Genomic DNA, 17966 nt, shown 5'->3' on the forward strand with positions numbered 1-17966 from the left:
TAGTAATAACTAGTAAGTTATATTTCTTATAATCTAATAATTTAATTATATTAATCCCAAGATAATAGAAAAGAAATATAGCTTTTATTAGATATAAAGCTTTTTCTTATTTTCTTTTATTCTTATACTAATAGATCTTATAAGTATTAATATATTTCCGTATATAGTTATAATAGCTTTCTTAATAATAGTAGCTAGCTATTAAATAAAAAGTATTTTCTTTTCTAGTATATCTAATCTTATTATATAGCTCTTTAATAATAATCTCTCTTTACTTTTAGTTATTAATAATAAATTAAGGCGAATATATTTTGAATATAACTTTTTATAGTAATTAATCTCTTATATTATAATTTAAAACTTCTTTACTTAACTTTCGAAACTCGATTCTAGATATTTCTTCTAATCTAGAAAGTATTATAAGATATTATATAATATTCTAGTATTATTCGAAATAGCTATTACTTAAGAAATCTAGTAAAATAATCGAGTTATTAAATAAAATATAGAAGTTAGTATTATTATTTATTATTTTACTAGAGATTATATATAAAAGGCTATAGCTTTTACTATATAACTTCTGAATATTATTATTTTTTAATACTATTAATTTGCTATTAGATATAATAAGGCTTTAATTATTAATTTCTAATAACTAGATACTATTATTCAAATATCTAGTAAAGGTCTTGGGAATCTAATTTCTTAAAATAATATTATATTACTAAACCGGATCTATTTTCTTTAATTAAACTTTTTGTCTAATAAATATTATTCTAATAGTATTAAGCTCTATTACTAACTATTTATTAATATCCTTATTATTTTCGGTATTACTTTCTTATTATAAATATCTTAATAATCTATTAGTAATAGTATACTTAGTTCTTTTAATATACTTGATTTTAAAATCGAATAATTAAATTTATATTAGCTAATAAGTAACTAGAGCTCTAGGAAAATCTATAGCCACTTTACTTAGCTATATAACAAGTATATTAGTATCTAGTTTAAGAATAAAGTAAACTCTATATAGCTAGAATTATACTTTCTATAGATATTTTACTAGCCTTTAATATTCTCTCTTAGTAATATTATATTTCTATTTAGTATTATTCCAGATTCTAGACTTATATTATATAATTTTCTTCTTCTCTTTATTATTATATTAACTAAGAATTCTGCTCTATTTATTTAGACTAGTATTTATTACTAATATAATTATTTTCTAATTTTCTAATAAATTATAATATAGCTTATAAAATATTAAAATAATAATAAGCTTTTCTTAAAGAATTTATATAGCTAGTATTTATTTATTACCCTAGTTCTATATTATACTTTTCTTTATTAAGTAGTAAATAGGTTTAGTAATAATTATAAAGCCTTTAATCCAAATATAATAGTAAATAATAATTCTAATAAATACCTTACTTTTAGTTATATTATTATAATATTTCTATCTTAAGATCTTAATAATTCCTGAGTTTAAAAGGCTTCTTCTAAGTATTTTACAAATAAAGCTAATAATAACTATATTATTATAATAGAACTATAATTTTTCTCTAATACTAACTCTAGCTTATTTAATTTTATCTAAGATTATATCTAGGTTTTAAAAGTATTTAAATATAAAATACCGAATTCTAGATAAAATAAGCTATCTATTATAATTTATATAAGGTTTCTTAATTCTAATATTATTAATAAATAATATAGCAATTTTAGGAAATAGATTCTCTAGAATAGTTATAATAATTCATATAAATTATATAACGAAATTAGTAGCTTTCTGAGATAGTATAATTATTCTTAATAGCCCTAGAAATATTATAAATATAGTTAAATCTTTATTATAAGTATCTAGTATAAATTAATTATATCCGGAAAAGAAATTAATTAGAAAATTATAAATATATCTAGTAAATTTTTCTGAGATCTTATTAGTAAATAGGAATAAATTAATATCTTATAGAATTATTAAATTTATTTTTATAATAGTATTAATTAGTCTATAAGTTCTAATAACCTTTTTTATAATTAAGAACTATAGATTTTAGTAAGATCTATTATATTTCTTAAAAACTCTATAATTTAGGTATTCTAATAATATTTTTATTATTACTAGTATTAGAGCTTTGGGATATAAGAAATTCTTCTTTTACTAGGCTTTATATTTAATAGTCTTAATTAAAATAAATAGGCTAATATTTTTATAAACTTTTCTTATTTCTTTTTAATTAAATATAATTATATTTTCTAATATATTCTTATAAATATTTTCTAGTTTTGGATCTCTTAAACTAGTTCGGATATTTACTAGAGCCTTCTCTAGTTCTATTATTAGTATTTACTAATTAAACTTTCTTATTTTTTATTTTATATATTTCTATAACTAGAAATAAATTATAATTATTATTCTTTTTTTTAAGTACTTTAATTATTTTCTCTAGTACTTTTTTTATCTAATCTCCGGAATTTATAATCTTTCTATTTAGTTTCTTTTTATCTAGTATTTTAATATATATTTTTTAAGCTCTTATATATTCCAGAATTCTTTCTAGTTTTAGGTTCTATATTTCTTAGTTTCGGAAATATATTTCTTTATTATTAGGAAATACTATTCTATTTCTTTTTTAGAAATATTTTTACTTAATATTCTTTTTGCTTTTTTTTTATTAAATCCAAAATTACTCTTAATAATATTCTAATTAGAGCCTTTTCTATTTTAGTTTCTCTAAAAATATTATTTAATTTCCTAAACTTCTAAACCTAAAATAAAAGAATCTATAAGAAATCCTAATATCTTCTTATTTCTTCTAATATTATTACTAGTTATAATACCAGATTCTATTTTTCTTTTTTACTTTTAATTTCCTGCTTTATATTATTTAATTTCTTAATTCTAGAAGCTTAATATTTTTAAACTATTACTTTTTTCTATTTCCTAGTATTTTTTAAAAATAGAATAATTATAATAATATAGGTATTCTAGTTATTTTTAGAATTAATAAATCTTTTATTCTATAAACTATTACTTTTATATATAATTTTTATTTTTATTTTTACTAAAAATAATTAACTAAGTAAGATCTTTAAAGCTTTTTTAATTAGGAAAAATATATTTTTATATTTTACTTTATTTATAATCTTAGCTCTAAGCTTTATTATTTTTATAAATTCAAATTCTATTTTCGTAATAATAAATATTTAATAATCTATAGTATTATATATTATTTTACTAATATTTCTGGAAATTTTTTCGAGAAAAATATTAACTTTAGTTCTAGTATTAATTATTTCTTTATATTTAATACTTTTTTAAGATTCTTAAAATATAAATTAGAGATATAGAAATTATATAATATATTTATAAGCTAGTAATATCCGAATATTAATACTATTATTTTTAAATTAAATAATTCTATTAGTATTAAATACCTAAACTAGTATTTCTAATTCCTTAAATATTTTATCTATTATATAAGCTATAGCTACTAGTTTTATAGATCTTCTAATATATCTAACTATACTTAATATAATAGTATTTCCTATTTATAAGATAATAAGATAGAAAGTATTATCCTTAATTTATTAGTTCTAAAATATAATAATTAGATCTAGTATTTTTAAGATATTAATAAGTATTTTCGTTTTTTTCTAAATCTTTAGAAATAAAATAATTATTTTCTTTAGTAGTTTTATTAGAATATTATTAACTTTAGAAATCTTATATTTATTATAGTTAAGAGTATACTAGGTTCCTAATTTATTCTATTTATTTCCGGAAATATTAATATTTATATTTTTAGCTGGGCTATTTCCTTATTTATTATTTCTTAAAATAGTATTCTTCTGGCCTCTTATATAAAATAGCTTTTCTTTTATTCTAGCTTATTTTTAGAAAACCTCTTTAGCTATTTCTTTTTCTTTTCTTTTTTTCTTTAATAAGAAACCTATTATAGTATTAATAGAAATGCTATTTATAGCCAAATCTTAATACTATTTATTAATTCTAGAACCTGAAATATTAGTAATTTTAATATAATTTCCTCTAAGATAAAGCAGTTATTTAGATTCCCTAGATATAACTTACTTGCTTCTATATATAGATCCCGGTTAGCTAGTTTCTTTTTTTTCTTCTTATCTAGTAAACTAGATATTTCTTATTAATCTCTAGATATTTTTAGGTTAAGTATTTAAATTATAATTAAATTCTTTTTCTCGGACTTAGGAAATAATTTAGTTAAACTACTAGTACTTATTAATAAAGAAAAAGAAAACACTTTCTTATTTAGGCTTAAATAGTTCTTTATATTATTTTCTATTAAATTAATAAGTATATTTATAATTTATAAGCTCTTCTATTAGTAAGTAATAGAATTAAGAAATATAAATATATTCTAGATTAATATTATTATTCTCATTTCTATTATAATACCTATAATAAATTTGTTTTCTTAGTTCTAGATTTATATTATAGGCTATATTAACTTAAATAGTATTCTTTAATTATATTTAAGACTAACTTTTTTTAAAATATAGTTATCTAGACTCTTTACCTATTCTAGCTTAATTACTATAGCTACTATAATATTCTTTATAACCTTTATTATAACTTCTAGTATATTTTCTCTAAAGACCCGAATTATATTTACTAGACTATTAATACTATAGTATTTATTATAATTAGCTAGATTATATAAATAGGCTATAGATATTCTCTCGAATTATAATAGTAGCTATATTAAGTTATTTTTATAGGTTCTCTTGAATTATAATAATAATAGATAGTTTTTCTAGGCTTTTTACTAGCTAGTTAATATTATTTCTTTTAGGTTTACTACTTTTAGTAGGTTTTATATAATTAGCTATAAGCTAGGTTTTCTTTTTACTTATATTTATAATAGCTTTAGGAAATATAATAGGAAAAACTAGTAAAAAATAATTATTTTCTGGCTTAGGAACTATATTATAAACTATTATATCTAAGTATTCTTATCTAAGTCTAGATATATCTAGGTTATTAGTAATATTAAAATAATATTTCTTTTTTTTATATTAATAGGATATTATTATCTTCTTATATATCTTACTATATTTATAAATAGAAACGTTTATAGACTCGAAATTCGTATTTTTAAAAATATAATCTCTTATTAGAATAAATAACTCTTTTATAAATTCTCGGTATTAAATAATTTTATTTATTTATTTTTTCTTTAGTAATTTCTTTAATATTTTATTAAATATATTAATATAAGATTTGGATAAGATTTCTCTATTTTGGGCTTATATAATAATCTAATTAAGAAAGTTATAGCTAATTTTAAATATTTTCTAGTTATATTCTCGGAATTTCTTTAGTAAGGCCTTAAAGAACTTAATTTCTTAGTAATTTTCTAGGTTATTAGTATAATATTCTAGTATAGCCTTAATCTAATTCTTATAAATAAAAGAAATATAATAAATAATTCTTTCTTTTTTAATATTATTAGGAATATAATAATTCTTATATATATTTATATATTATTTCAAGAATATAGAAATATTACTTTCCTGAAATTATAGTATTTTAGAAGCTTCTATAAATAATAGATTTAAATCCGGTATTAATATATACTTATTCTTAATTATATTAATCTTAATAATTTTTTCTATAATTAATTATAGGATTTCCGTATCTAAAGCTTTTACTAATAAGGTTCCTAAAGAACTAACTTCCTGTTTAAATATATTTTTTAGTTTAGGAACTAGAATTAGAAAGAAACTAGTTAATAATAATAAATATAATTAAGATTCGAGTTTTAGTATTAGTAATAATAAAATAATAGCTTTTCTAGTTTTATTTCTATTACTTATACTTTCTTTTCTATTTCATTAACTTAATACCTATAGTATTTTCTCTTAATTTTACTAAATTAAATATATCTAATAATACTATTAAAAGTAATAATAAAAATAATAAATACAATTTTACTAATTTTTCTGACTTTTCTAAATTCTCTTTCTTTTCTTTACTTAGTATTCTTTTCTTTCTCTAGAAGCTTCTCTAGATTATCTATATAATTTCTTATTTCCGATTTCTTTTTTATTTTTATTTCTAATTTCTATTTATTATTTTATTTAAAATTAAAAGTATTTCCTCTTTTAGGTATCTTTTCCGGATTTAGAAATAAGCTTTTCTACTAAAACTAATACTACTTCTATTCCGGTCTTTATTATAACTAAAAATAATATATAAATTAATAATATAACTTTATTTCCAAATACTAAAGTCTATTTCTAACTAAGATCTAATTTATATTATCTTAGTATAATATTTCTTATTTTATTTCCTTTGCTTCTTTTCCTTCTATAGTTAGCCTCTATTTCTACTACTCCTATATACTATACTAGTAACTATATCTTATAGCTAACCCGTATCCAAGTTACTAGATATATCGGAAATTAATATAAGATACTAAAATTAATACTTATATATCCTTAATATTTTGGCCTTAGGCTTAAGGTATTATAATAGCCCTTTTCTCCCCTAACTTATTAAGCTAATAATCCGCCTTGCAGACATCCCTCAGAACTTTATAAGAGTATTACCTTAACTGCAAAGTTTCTATTCTCCCTGTATTACTTACTATAAAATATATGGAAGGGAAACTATAATAAGACAAAAACCCATATAAAGTATACCAGAGCACAAAACGTGAATTAATAGTAAAATAATAAATCAAAAGTATAAATAGTAAAGTATAAATAGTATATAGTATATAAAAGCTTAATTAATTAAATACTCATAAAGGATTATTCTCTAGGACTACAGAAAAACCAGCTTTCTTATGTGATTTCCGCAAGTCACGTGTAAAAGGCTGCGGCCTTTGCCATGTGACCTAAACCTCAAAACCGCCAAAACAATATGATTTTTGGAGAGTACGGCCTGCCGTACCACAGTATATGGAGCTTATAAAGGCATATAGAGCTTATGGCATATAGAGCCTGCGATACGAAGGGCATACGAAGGGCGTACGAGAGCTTAGGCTCTTGGGAACAAGAGCCCAGAAAGGGAGGCAATATAATACATATATTAATAGCGAGCGTCCAGCTGGATTTGGTAGCCTAATTAGGCTAGTGCTTATGTGGGATCGCACTCCCTAATTGGGACTAGTGCTTCCGTATATCCAGCGGAATACTAGATTCTATATATAGAGGTATGCGAGCTTGGGAAATTGGCATTAATTAGTTTATTACTAAGAACCAGTTCTTGGAATCAATTATACTTCCACGCTTTATTCCATACTTTACCCTATATTCCACCCCTTACCTTGACTACTTGCGTAGCACCCTGCTATATTGTGCGCCTCACATTATAGAAAACGGATTTTATACTAATTTCACTAAGTTAAGGCTTAGATCTATTAGAATTAACTAGTTAATAATTACTATTAGGAAAATAGAAAGGCCTAGAGCAAAGTATATAAAGAAATAGTAGTAGAACTAATAGACAAATAGCCTTATAGGACTAAATATAAGAAATATTATACTGACTTTAATATGGTTAGAATAGTAGTAATTAATAGGCAATAATAACTGCTAGTAATAATATATACTTGCTTGGGTACTATTAGGCAGTAGCTCAAGTAATCTGGCTAAGCCGAGGGTGACCCGAGTATGGTTAGTACCTGAGTAGAAGCGGCCATACTTACTAATCGAATATGGGATAAAGATTAAAGGATTAGAGTTAGATTATTAAAAAAGTTATAATCCAAAACAATATTTCTAATTATCTTCGAGGCCAGAGTAGGAGATTAAGGGTTCTCGGCTTCGAGCGTATCTCAGCTATAGCGAGGCCGATAGCAGTATACGTGGGTGGGTCTAGGTGAGAGGCATAGACAGCGTATAATAGAGAGGCCCGAGCGAGCAGTCGAGCAGCTAGAGGACGGAGCGTTATGCTATGTAAAAGCGGCGGCTAGCCCGTAGACGCACCTTACCCGAAGCAGCCAGCTTAAACCCGGGAGGGCAAACACCACACCTGAAATTACTGTTCGGTAAATTGTGAGCTGAGTTGCTTGTCACGTGTTTATAATAAGAGGGATCCAAAATTAGCTCGGCAGAAAACCCTACGGGGGGAGTAGAAACGAATTCCAAGGCAAAGTTCGGTAAGGAAACTGTAGCCAGGGCACACTGAAGGCCAGAACTCTCGGCTCAGGCTCTGCTTGGGCATCTTTAGCCTCAGCTCAAGTCAAAGCAGCTGCTACTCACTAAAACGGAACCAGCGAAAATGAGATTAGAGTCTGGCTTTGGTGGTACTTCATGTGAAAAACGTAGCCCACAGCGAGTGACATGTGAATACCCATTTTCTGGGGAACACCCCTGCTTGCCGAGGGCAAGCAGCACCAACCAACTTTCCGCGCATCACCACCACAGCACAACGTAACGACAACATTACACCAAGAGTCAATCATCCTGAAACTCACTCAGCACAAGGTCTTCACGACGACATGGCCCTTCCCTTGGAATCCCGCAGATGAGGCCCACAACGCAGCTCTCCGAAGCATGACCTGAAGCTCCCAACATTCCCCGCGCCCCCCGACTCGACCCTCGACATCGAGTCTAACAATGGCAGCACAGTCGAAGCTGCGTCTCCTCCCTCCAGACCGAACCCTGAAGAGTCTTGTCAACTCCCTCACAGCTCACTACCTCGCACACCGCACCGCCATCTCCCGAACCGTCTACCTGACCCTCTTCTTCGCCCTCCTAAACCGCATCCGTTCCGCCATCTCCGAACAAAAGGCCTCTGCACTGCGGCAAGCAGCTGCCAGACAACGAGGGTCTACATCTCTCTCCCACAGTCATGGCGGGAAGAAGCCGAAGGTTGAGCTCAACCGGGAGTTCTTCAAGAATCTCTTTAGGTTGCTCAAGATATGCATACCAGGTTGGAGAAGCAAGGAGTTGCGACTGTTGATCAGCCATAGCGTGTTCTTGGTTATTAGGACCCTAATTAGTCTGAAGGTTGCAGCGATGGATGGGCAGCTTGTAAGTAGTTTGGTCAGAGGGCGCGGGAGAGACTTTTTGATCGGGATTGTCTGGTGGATGGCTATTGCAGTGCCGGCGACTTTTACGAATTCAATGGTAAGAAGATCTTGGTTAGAGACTGGGGTGTATGCTAATGCGGTGGATTGGCAGCTTTCGTACCATCAATGTCAACTTTCTCTCCAATACCGAACACGATTGACGAATTACATACACGATAAATACCTCTCGAACATGACCTTCTACTCCCTGTCTGCGCTGGATGATCGGATAAAGAATGCGGACCAGTTGGTCACGGTCGACGTATCGAAATTTGCGAACAGTCTAGCGGAATTATATGGGAATCTGGCGAAACCTACATTAGATATGTTGATTTATAACTACTCTCTTTCCAAGAGCGTTGGTGGCGAAGGTCAGAATATTACCTCTCTTGGTAAGGACACATACTGATTTGTTTTAGGCCTTTTCTTCATGTCACTACTGGTGCAATTATCAGCGAACGTTATGCGAGCGTTGACTCCTCCATTCGGGAAATACGTTGCAGACGAAGCACGATTAGAAGGCGAATTCCGGTTTGAACATTCAAGATTAATAGACTATAGCGAAGAAATTGCTTTGTACAATGGACACGAAGCGGAAAAGGATACGTTGGATAAAGGATACTTCACATTGATCAAGCACGTCAATTGTAAGTGGAGTTATCTCTGGCCGTTTTTACTTCTCCTGACTTTTATAGACATATTACGGCGGCGCTTTACACATGGAATAATGGAAGACTTCATCATAAAATACGTCTGGGGAGCTTTGGGACTCATTCTTTGCAGTGTCCCGGTCTTCTTCAAGATCCCGGGAGCAGTTGCGCAAACTATGGGTGACAGAACAGAAAGTTTTGTAACTAATCGAAGGCTGCTATTATCGAGTTCAGATGCTTTTGGGCGGGTTATGTTCTCGTACAAGGAGGTCACTGAGCTGGCCGGTTACACTTCTCGAGTTGCTACCCTGCTGGAAGTCATGGATGATATCAAAGCTGGACATTTCGAGAAGACGCTTGTCTCAGACGAGAGCTCTGCCGAACAATTGGATCTGATGAAAGGACGGGGGACCGTGATCGAGAGCGAAGACATAGAATTCATTAATGTGTAAGTCACTGCCCCGAACATTCCACCTTAAGCTAATATACCCAGCCCCATCATCACCCCCGGCGGCAGTGTCCTCGTCAAAGCACTCTCCTTCTCTATGAAACGCGGCGACCACGTCCTGGTCGTCGGCCCCAATGGCTGCGGCAAATCTTCCCTCTTCCGGATCCTGGGTGGGTTATGGCCCGTCTACGGCGGCACCGTTCGAAAGCCCTCTCTCTCACAAGTCTTCTACGTCCCGCAACGACCATACCTCTCCTCCGGCTCTCTCCGCCAACAAATTATCTACCCTGATTCCCTACGCATCATGCGCTCAAAGGGAATCACAGACACCGATCTCCTCGCCATCCTCAAAATCCTGGATCTCGATCACCTCGTCTCCTCTTTCCCTGAAGGCTGGGACGCAGAGGCCGAGTGGCGAGACGTCCTATCCGGTGGTCTCCAACAACGTGTAGCAATGGCACGGCTCTTCTACAATCGCCCTAAATACGCCATTCTCGATGAATGCACATCCAGCGTGACGCTCGAGATGGAGAAAGTTATGTATGATCATGCGAAGGCGTTGGGGATTACGCTTATGACGGTAAGTCATAGAAGGAGTCTGTGGAAGTATCATAGTAAGATATTGCAATTCGATGGGCAGGGACATTATATTTTTACGGGTTTGGATGCGGACAAGAGGTTGAAGCTTGAGGATGAAAGGGAGGAATTGGAAGTGCTACTTAGGGGTGTGCCGGAGGTAGAGAGGAGGGTTGCGGAGCTGACTGCCGCTTAATCACCCCCCAATTTCCACCGGCCATCGGTTTGTACATATCACTCTTTCTCTTCTACATTGGGATATCTTTGTGATATGAGGGAACAGGATATCTCTCAACATCCCCTTCCCGTCCTCTCGATTTAGTCCTCGCAACTCATCCCGAACTCGCACCTCATCTCCACACCCTCTACCCCTCCTTCTAACACCACACTCCCTAACCCAGCCCCCCTATCTCGCAACGCAACATCCAAGTCTTCTATCGCCCTCTCGAACAACCTGAACAGGAATCCTAGTTCACCTGCCGCTATCCCTTCAACATCTTGGTGGTCCTCCCCCTTTTCTCCTTCCTCTGGCACTATTATCAGACTCAAACCAAGCGCAACGGTGAATTTCCGCTGGGAAGCGATCCTGTGTTTTGTGGATGAAGATAGTTGGAGCGGCTTAGACGGGTCGGAGAATGTTATCCCAACTGGATGCTCGGTTAGTATCTTGGAGGAGAGGTTCTTGAGCATGTTTTGCGAGGCTGGATGACGCGGTGCGCAGGTGGAAGTGTTGACGGTGAAGGAGAGCGGGACGTGGTGGTGGAGGGGAGAGCGCATGTGGATTATTCCGTGGATGGGGGATGAGTTGTGGCATGGTTGTGTTGGGTGGGGTGGTGTGGGAGGCAGGATGAGGAAAGGGTGTTGGTTTTGGCTTTGGTGAGAAGCGGAGATGGCGAGGTGGAAGTTTTGCGGGAAGGGTAGTTTTGGGTGTGCGGATATTGGGGCGGTGTATATAATTCCCAGAAGTATACAAAGTTGGAAGAATGAAATGTGCATTTTGAATATTACAGATCCAGAGTAAAGAATTCAAGCAAAGTGAGACACTTCAGCTGGGAACTACTTCCTTTCATATCTACGAGAAACAAATAATTTAATCTTAGCATGTTGGTGTGAAGGTACACAAGTTGGTGTTTTGTCCCCCAGCCTCGTTGAGAGGCGAGGGTCCCTGGAAGCGGTGGCCGCCCAATCCCAGTTCTTGCAGCGCGTGAAACATTGGCGGTTGGATGATTGGGCCCCTTCAAGGCAGCCATTTTTTTTGTTAAGAATGAGCTGTCGAGTGAAATTTGATTGAAGTGGTGCAGGGGGAGGGTTGACATTTTGTTGAAGAAATAAGGAGAATATTACTTGCAACGAGCACGCGACAGGTGCAACAAGAACCTCTTTTCGAATCCTCAATCTTACTTCGATCCTAACTACAGTAACTGATTGGAAGAATGTAGAAACCGAGCAGCGTGATTATAAAAATAGATCTAAAAGTGGTCAATCTAGATCTGGCTACCCAATTCACAACTGTTCAAACATCACCTGATGCCAAACATGGCCTGTCTCCAACCCTCACTCACCCGCAGGAACGCCACCATCTCCACCTTTAAACCTCTTTTCGGCCATCCCTGGACAGACTCATCCCTCACTCGCTGAATTGTATGGAAAATCCCCATTATTACGAACTGGCATGTGGGATTCGCTGCCTTCTGCCGTCCATGACGGAATGTCATGCCTTGCAACCGGGTGTTCCACAGAAGAAAATTCTCCATCGGTCTATCTTTATATTAAATATCTCACCCCTGCTTCCCTTTCCTTTGAAAATATCAGAACATCGAGACTCAAACCGGAGCCTCTATTCAATCAATTGAAGCGAAGTGAACTGAAGCAAAGCAACACAAAAGCGAATGGCAGCCTCACGAAACGGCTGCAGCTGGGCCGTAGTACTGAAGTTCGCACTTATCATCATTATCAGTGCCTGTATTGCCGGTATTGTGGGAGGGGTTACAAGTCAGGATTCTAAAGTTCAAGGCTGCAAGTGTTGTGCTCACGCCGGCGAATACTACGGCGAATAGGACGATGACGGGGGTGAGGATGGTGGAGAGGGTGTGGGTTGGTTGATGGAGCATGAAGAGAGATGATTGAAATGGAAATTGTAATTATAGGAGCGGCGCCGGGAGTGAAGGAGGAAGAATGAAGGTACGTGAGTGATAGAAGTTAAAGGGATGGTGTGCTGACTTTGAATCTAGCACCGCGAGATCAAAAGCCTCGGCAGAACGAAGCCCCCTCACAACCCAGGAGGCCACGAGAGGAGGACCTTGACTGAGGAGAGCATAGTTGCTGGGAAGATTTGGGTTGCAGAAAGCAGAGCGACTTGCCCCTCCACGAAACAATTGAAGGATGGACTGGTTGCATCGCCACTTTCAACGTGGCAATCTTCGACAACACGCCAGGCTCTTGGATGAATGCAAAGAAATCAATTAGAACTATAAGGCTGAAATCACCATACGCCAAAGTCTTGCGTGCTTCCTATTTTCAAACCCCTTCACCATCCCAGCTGCTCCACAACTCCGACTGATACCCTCTTTGCCCATCTCGAAGCATTACCCAATGACCGCTCCCAGACACTGACATTCAGACCGCTGATAAGCCAATCCAGTCGTGATATCAGCCACTGCACACACTCCTGCAGACTGAAAGGCAGCAGGCAGTTGGCTGAGAAACGGACAAACACAGCTTTTGACAAAGTTCGGGCCGAAACCGGCGCCAAAACAGTTCGGCTGGAAGATGCCGAAGTCTTGTTGAATGAAGCTGAGAACACAGGAGGGAATAGCGCTTTCGTAAAGTATGCAAGGAATGGCTATACATGTTACGCTTGCGGGTATGGTTGTTGCCGTCGCGGTTGCGGGAAGGATGATGGATTGGACCACTGTGACCGTCACAGTGGAGGCTAGGATTGCTGGGTTGGAGGCCGAGGTTGATCGAGAAGTGGGAGTGGAGGTAGACACGCTCGTTGTACGACTAGACGAAGAACTTTTCGCGGTAGTGAAGCTCGTGGAGGAAGTCTTCGATGCAGTGGTAGCCGCGTTGATGCAAGAACAAGCGCTGAGGATCTTCGAGGACGAGGATTTGCAACCCGAGTTGATCGCGGAAGGAGTTGAGATTGCCATATTCGTTGCATATGTGCTGCAGAAGGAAGATGCCTGAGCAAGATCGGAGTGAAGCGCCTTGAGGCACTTTTCGTTATTGCAGTTGGCAGACGCGTCGAGGACAAACAATGAAACAATGCAGAAAATAGCAGTATGCACGGGGGAGCTTTGAGTCGCCGAGGAGAAAAACATGATTGAACTCTGACCAAGGAAAAGAAATGGAAAGCAAAGGATAGTGGGTATGATGAGGAAAAGTTAATGCTTCTCAAGTACTCCCTTTATGCTCCTCCACCGTGACTGACGATGCTGGTGAGAATTCTATACCTGGCAGCGATTCCAAACAGCTGAGGGGCTGGGGATATAAAATTATTTTGGGGCAGCCTGAAAGGGCATGTCCAGGGGCCGCATCATGAGGGTGACAGTACTGAAGAGGTGCATTGGATGTTGCTGTCAGAACCGTTGTCAAACGATTCTGTGGCGGGCTGAAGGCTGAGGCGAAGCTTCACGGAAAGTGGGAAATATCCGTGCTACAGACGCCAGTGATGAGGAATCAATCCTTTTGTGTTCAAATAACGAAGAAAAGACAGGTGATATGACAGCCGTAACTGCCCATGGTCGGTCATGCAAGGCAGAAAAGAGGTTCGGTTTGGATCAAGATGCGATGTTGTGGATGAGAAATTTCGAGGTTCTAGACAAGTGAGATGAAGAGTTCTGTGGACCGGAGCTATCCATACTCGGACTAGTCAATGGCTAAAAATAACTCTACGTGCTTCTCTCCCTCCCGACCCCCTTCATTCACTCTAGTTCCAATACAAGTTTTCACACCGGCAGCCAGTGCATACGCGGTATGAAGTCACATAAGACATACAGTGTTGAGGTTTGGAGATAGCTATCGGGAGCAGCTTTGCTGGACTGACCGGGGTCTCACGTGATGCGAGACTTGTTGAAGTTGGCGTGAACTTGGCTCCCAATTTTGCAATGATCGTCTCTAAAGTTTTGAGGTGTGGGACTTCTTCCGTCTGTGTCTTCCGTCTGTGTACGTATCACGCCATTTACAATGCACTCAAAGCTGATCTGCTTGCATCCAGGTCCATGTAGCTACAGTAATATTTTTGAGCACCTCATCCCATAGTTCTTAAACCAGCTTAGATTCGGAGTTTCAGTCAAGTTCCCCGAAAACAAAATACGCTGTATTTCAGCATCTTGAATCTGAACTGGACCCCGCCATATCGAATGACTCCCCACATCTGTCATCTTTTCACCAAGTAATCGTCTGCCTCCTCTCCCGCGTCGACTTCCCATTCGGCGTCAAAATCGGCTGGTTACACACCAACTCCGCTCTCCGATTCAGCAGACTGAAACTCGTACCCACGTACTTGACTCTTGCCCATCCAGGCACATACCCATCCTCCATATTCTCCTCCTCAATACCTACAATCCATTCTGCCGACTTCCCCGCGAACAAACTATCAGACACCCCCTCTCTTCTTGGCCACGCGAGCAAGACGCTGATTGCTCGTCTCCTGATCTTCGGGACACGGCAACTGAGGGCAGTGAAGTAGAGCGGCAAGATCGTCCCACTGTCGAATGTGAAAACGACTTTCTGGTCAGCCTTTTTGTGCAGCAGGACAAGCGTCTTTTCACAATGTTCCACAATCTCGACAAATTCCTTCGTGTACTGGTCATATATTGTGGCATCACCCGCCAACGCAGTACTGAGATGCAAGTTCGTAGTCATGAAACATAGCTCCAGCAGCGCCGTAGCCAACGTATTCTTCTGCGCCGGCTCTCTCTCAAGAAAGTTATCGAAGCAGTATTTCCAGTGGTAGAATTCCTCAAGGTGGAAACGGTGCTGTGCCGCGCGGTCAGAGACAGAGCTTCCGCTCTCCGGGGAGAGGTGCCGGAGTTGGCTGTGGTCGACACACGATGTGGCGCCCCAGACTTCCTTCTCTTCGTCCACGTCGCGGGAAATAGGCGGGCTGTAGTTTGCGCCGATGCAGAATTGCCAGTGCTGGAGTCGTCGGAGGATCAGCGCTTGGTAGATCTTGGCGTCGTAGATGTTGTCGAAGCAGTCGGGCATGTTGCGGATGATGGCTGTTCCCTCGTTCCGGAGCTTCCAGTGCATGGCTGGGGTTCGTGGGTCACCGGCAAAACAAAGGGATTGCACTTCCAGTTGGCCAAACACTTGGATCAGTTGGTCTTCGACAATATCTGGAGCGGGTGATGAGAAGCCAAGTGGGTGCTGATGTGCGTATGGAAATGAACGTCTCCAGTTGTCTATCAGAGCAATCCCGTTGTGAATTTGAGCATCTGCCAATCGATAGTTTCCGTGGAAATACTCGAAGCATACAATTACCAAACATGTCAGAAGCGTCGTCCTCAGTGATGGCTGTCCGCTCGCAACTTCATCTTTCATGATCCGAATGGCTTTGATATACTCCTTGATGGCGTTCTGATGATGGGAGGTGGGGTTTACGGTGTGGCGGTCGAAGCACAGAGCTCGTTGATCATTGACAGTCATACACGTCTTGTCGAGGGCACCAATGGCAATGACTGCATGCCGAATCGAAGAGATATCACAAGCTTGCAGAATCAAGGTGCGGAAAGGCGTCTGGTCGAAATATGGGATGATTTGGAAGATAGTCTTGTCGCGGAACAACGAGAAGTACTGAAATTCGTCCTCACTATCGAAGGAGTAGGTGTTTGGGAGGTCTAGGAGAGCGATTGCCGCGTCCAGGGGCGCTGACCAATAATTGGAGGGGCGCCTAGGAGGGCTTGCTTGCCGTTGCCTGGGTTCATTTGGAGGATACCCGTCGCATTTGATGCCGAATTTCACACACCGCTTACAGATTGGCCGTGTCTCATCACACTTCACTCTTCGAATCCTAAAGTTTCGTTAGCCTACCATTCAAATTGAGTGAGTCGCCTTGCAAGAGATTCTAGCGGGATGAGGTTCATTCGGGATAGCTCACTTGCAGGTTCCACAGCCCTTCCTCGAATGCTTCCCACTCGCCCTCTTCCTTTTTATCGTCACCTGTTTCGGCTCATTCATATTGGCAATCAATTCCCGCCATATCCGTCCCGACTCGCGGGGTCCGGGAGGACTGGAGGTAGCTGCAGACCAGCGGCACAAGCAAAGTTTGAGATGAAGGAGAAATGAAGTTCCTTTAACGTTCCCGGCAAGATGGGACCCTGTAAGCACTACCCCAAGTTTATTTCTGGAAGTGAACAAGGTTCCTGAACAAGCCGCAATTCTCTTACTATCCCCCCCCCTAAATAATTATGAGTGGGTCCTTTAGTAACGCCACACTGAAACTTCGTTAATATCCCCGAATTAGGAAATATCAGGTGCTTTCGAACGCTCCTATTCGCTATAGACCCTTGACTGCGCGCCTTTAGTGGTGTGAATTGTGGCATGAGAGTGTGGTGAATATTGGACCCACTCGTAATTGTTTAAGGGGGGGGATAGTACGTGAGATCAGTGTGGCAAATCAGACCCCTGTTCCTGCGAGCTCCTAGCTGCCGAGGTCTAGTTTGCCCCTTGAGTGGGGAATATGAAAAACGACACCCCCTCGGGTGTCGTTGATGGGGGCCAGGGTATTTAGAGACCTTAAGTTAGATTCTTTAATATAAGTATAGGGCTAGTATTTATAAGGCTTATCATATAATCATGTGCTTCTTAACTTATAATAAAACGATTTCTTAAATTAGATTTTTGATTTATAGGACTTTGTATGCTAATTAATTAAGTTCTAGTTCCTAGGTCCTATAAGGCCCTATGTATTAGGGACTTATAGGGCTCTCATGTCCGGTTTTAGGGACTTATTCGCTAAATTTCTAGGCTTACTTAAGCTTACTTTTAGGCTATAAAATATTTACTTTTTAACTTCTTTAATTTAAATAACTATTACTAATTTATATTTTGTAAAATGGTCATATTTTAATAATCCTAAATTAGCGCTATAAGAAAATTAAACAGGTATTAAAATCTATTAATTCCTTATAAAATTAACTTAAATTAAAGACAAAGCTAGATTTTTGGTGCTCCTATCCAAGCGCCTCTGCTTTGGGTTAGTGGCCCCAAATCGACACC

General features: G+C 36.7%; 4 protein-coding genes across 4 annotated transcripts; 2 read left to right on the plus strand and 2 right to left on the minus strand.

Annotated features, from left to right (window-relative positions):
• Positions 1–8522: 8522 nt before the first annotated feature.
• Positions 8523–10999, plus strand: K444DRAFT_150037 (ATP-binding cassette sub-family D protein-like protein member 1). Its single transcript, XM_024870598.1, has 5 exons — positions 8523–9126; positions 9181–9439; positions 9488–9715; positions 9764–10166; positions 10212–10999. Exons 1-5 carry the CDS (start codon positions 8614–8616, stop codon positions 10936–10938), a joined length of 2130 nt encoding a protein of 709 aa, XP_024730468.1. The 5' UTR covers positions 8523–8613; the 3' UTR covers positions 10939–10999.
• Positions 10937–11796, minus strand: K444DRAFT_150049 (uncharacterized protein). Its single transcript, XM_024870599.1, has one exon. It carries the CDS (start codon positions 11736–11738, stop codon positions 11061–11063), a length of 678 nt encoding a protein of 225 aa, XP_024730469.1. The 5' UTR covers positions 11739–11796; the 3' UTR covers positions 10937–11060.
• Positions 11797–13580: 1784 nt separating this feature from the next.
• K444DRAFT_635349 (uncharacterized protein) lies at positions 13581–13931 on the plus strand (the record flags this gene model as incomplete). Its single annotated transcript, XM_024883854.1, has 1 exon — positions 13581–13931. One exon carries the CDS (start codon positions 13581–13583, stop codon positions 13929–13931), a length of 351 nt encoding a protein of 116 aa, XP_024730470.1.
• A 1016-nt stretch (positions 13932–14947) lies between these two features.
• On the minus strand, positions 14948–16973 carry K444DRAFT_668137 (uncharacterized protein). Its single transcript, XM_024887375.1, has 2 exons — positions 16846–16973; positions 14948–16758 (listed from the first exon to the last, which is right to left on the minus strand). Exons 1-2 carry the CDS (start codon positions 16923–16925, stop codon positions 15132–15134), a joined length of 1707 nt encoding a protein of 568 aa, XP_024730471.1. The 5' UTR covers positions 16926–16973; the 3' UTR covers positions 14948–15131.
• Positions 16974–17966: the final 993 nt, after the last annotated feature.

Source organism: Hyaloscypha bicolor (genome assembly GCF_002865645.1).
Source record: "Hyaloscypha bicolor E unplaced genomic scaffold K444scaffold_142, whole genome shotgun sequence".
NCBI classification, from domain to species: domain Eukaryota; kingdom Fungi; phylum Ascomycota; class Leotiomycetes; order Helotiales; family Hyaloscyphaceae; genus Hyaloscypha; species Hyaloscypha bicolor.

What these genes read in the sequence shown, in the direction of transcription:
- K444DRAFT_668137 (XM_024887375.1), bottom strand. Translation starts at nt 16,925, where the DNA reads ATGAATGAGCCGAAACAGGTGACGATAAAAAGGAAGAGGGCGAGTGGG. An exon ending in AAGGGCTGTGGAACCTGCAA is followed by an intron (nt 16,759 to 16,845) that starts GTGAGCTATCCC and finishes ACGAAACTTTAG; the next exon opens with GATTCGAAGAGTGAAGTGTG.
- K444DRAFT_150037 (XM_024870598.1), top strand. Translation starts at nt 8,614, where the DNA reads ATGGCAGCACAGTCGAAGCTGCGTCTCCTCCCTCCAGACCGAACCCTG. An exon ending in CAAGAGCGTTGGTGGCGAAG is followed by an intron (nt 9,440 to 9,487) that starts GTCAGAATATTA and finishes GATTTGTTTTAG; the next exon opens with GCCTTTTCTTCATGTCACTA. An exon ending in ATTGATCAAGCACGTCAATT is followed by an intron (nt 9,716 to 9,763) that starts GTAAGTGGAGTT and finishes TGACTTTTATAG; the next exon opens with ACATATTACGGCGGCGCTTT.
- K444DRAFT_150049 (XM_024870599.1), bottom strand. Translation starts at nt 11,738, where the DNA reads ATGCACATTTCATTCTTCCAACTTTGTATACTTCTGGGAATTATATAC.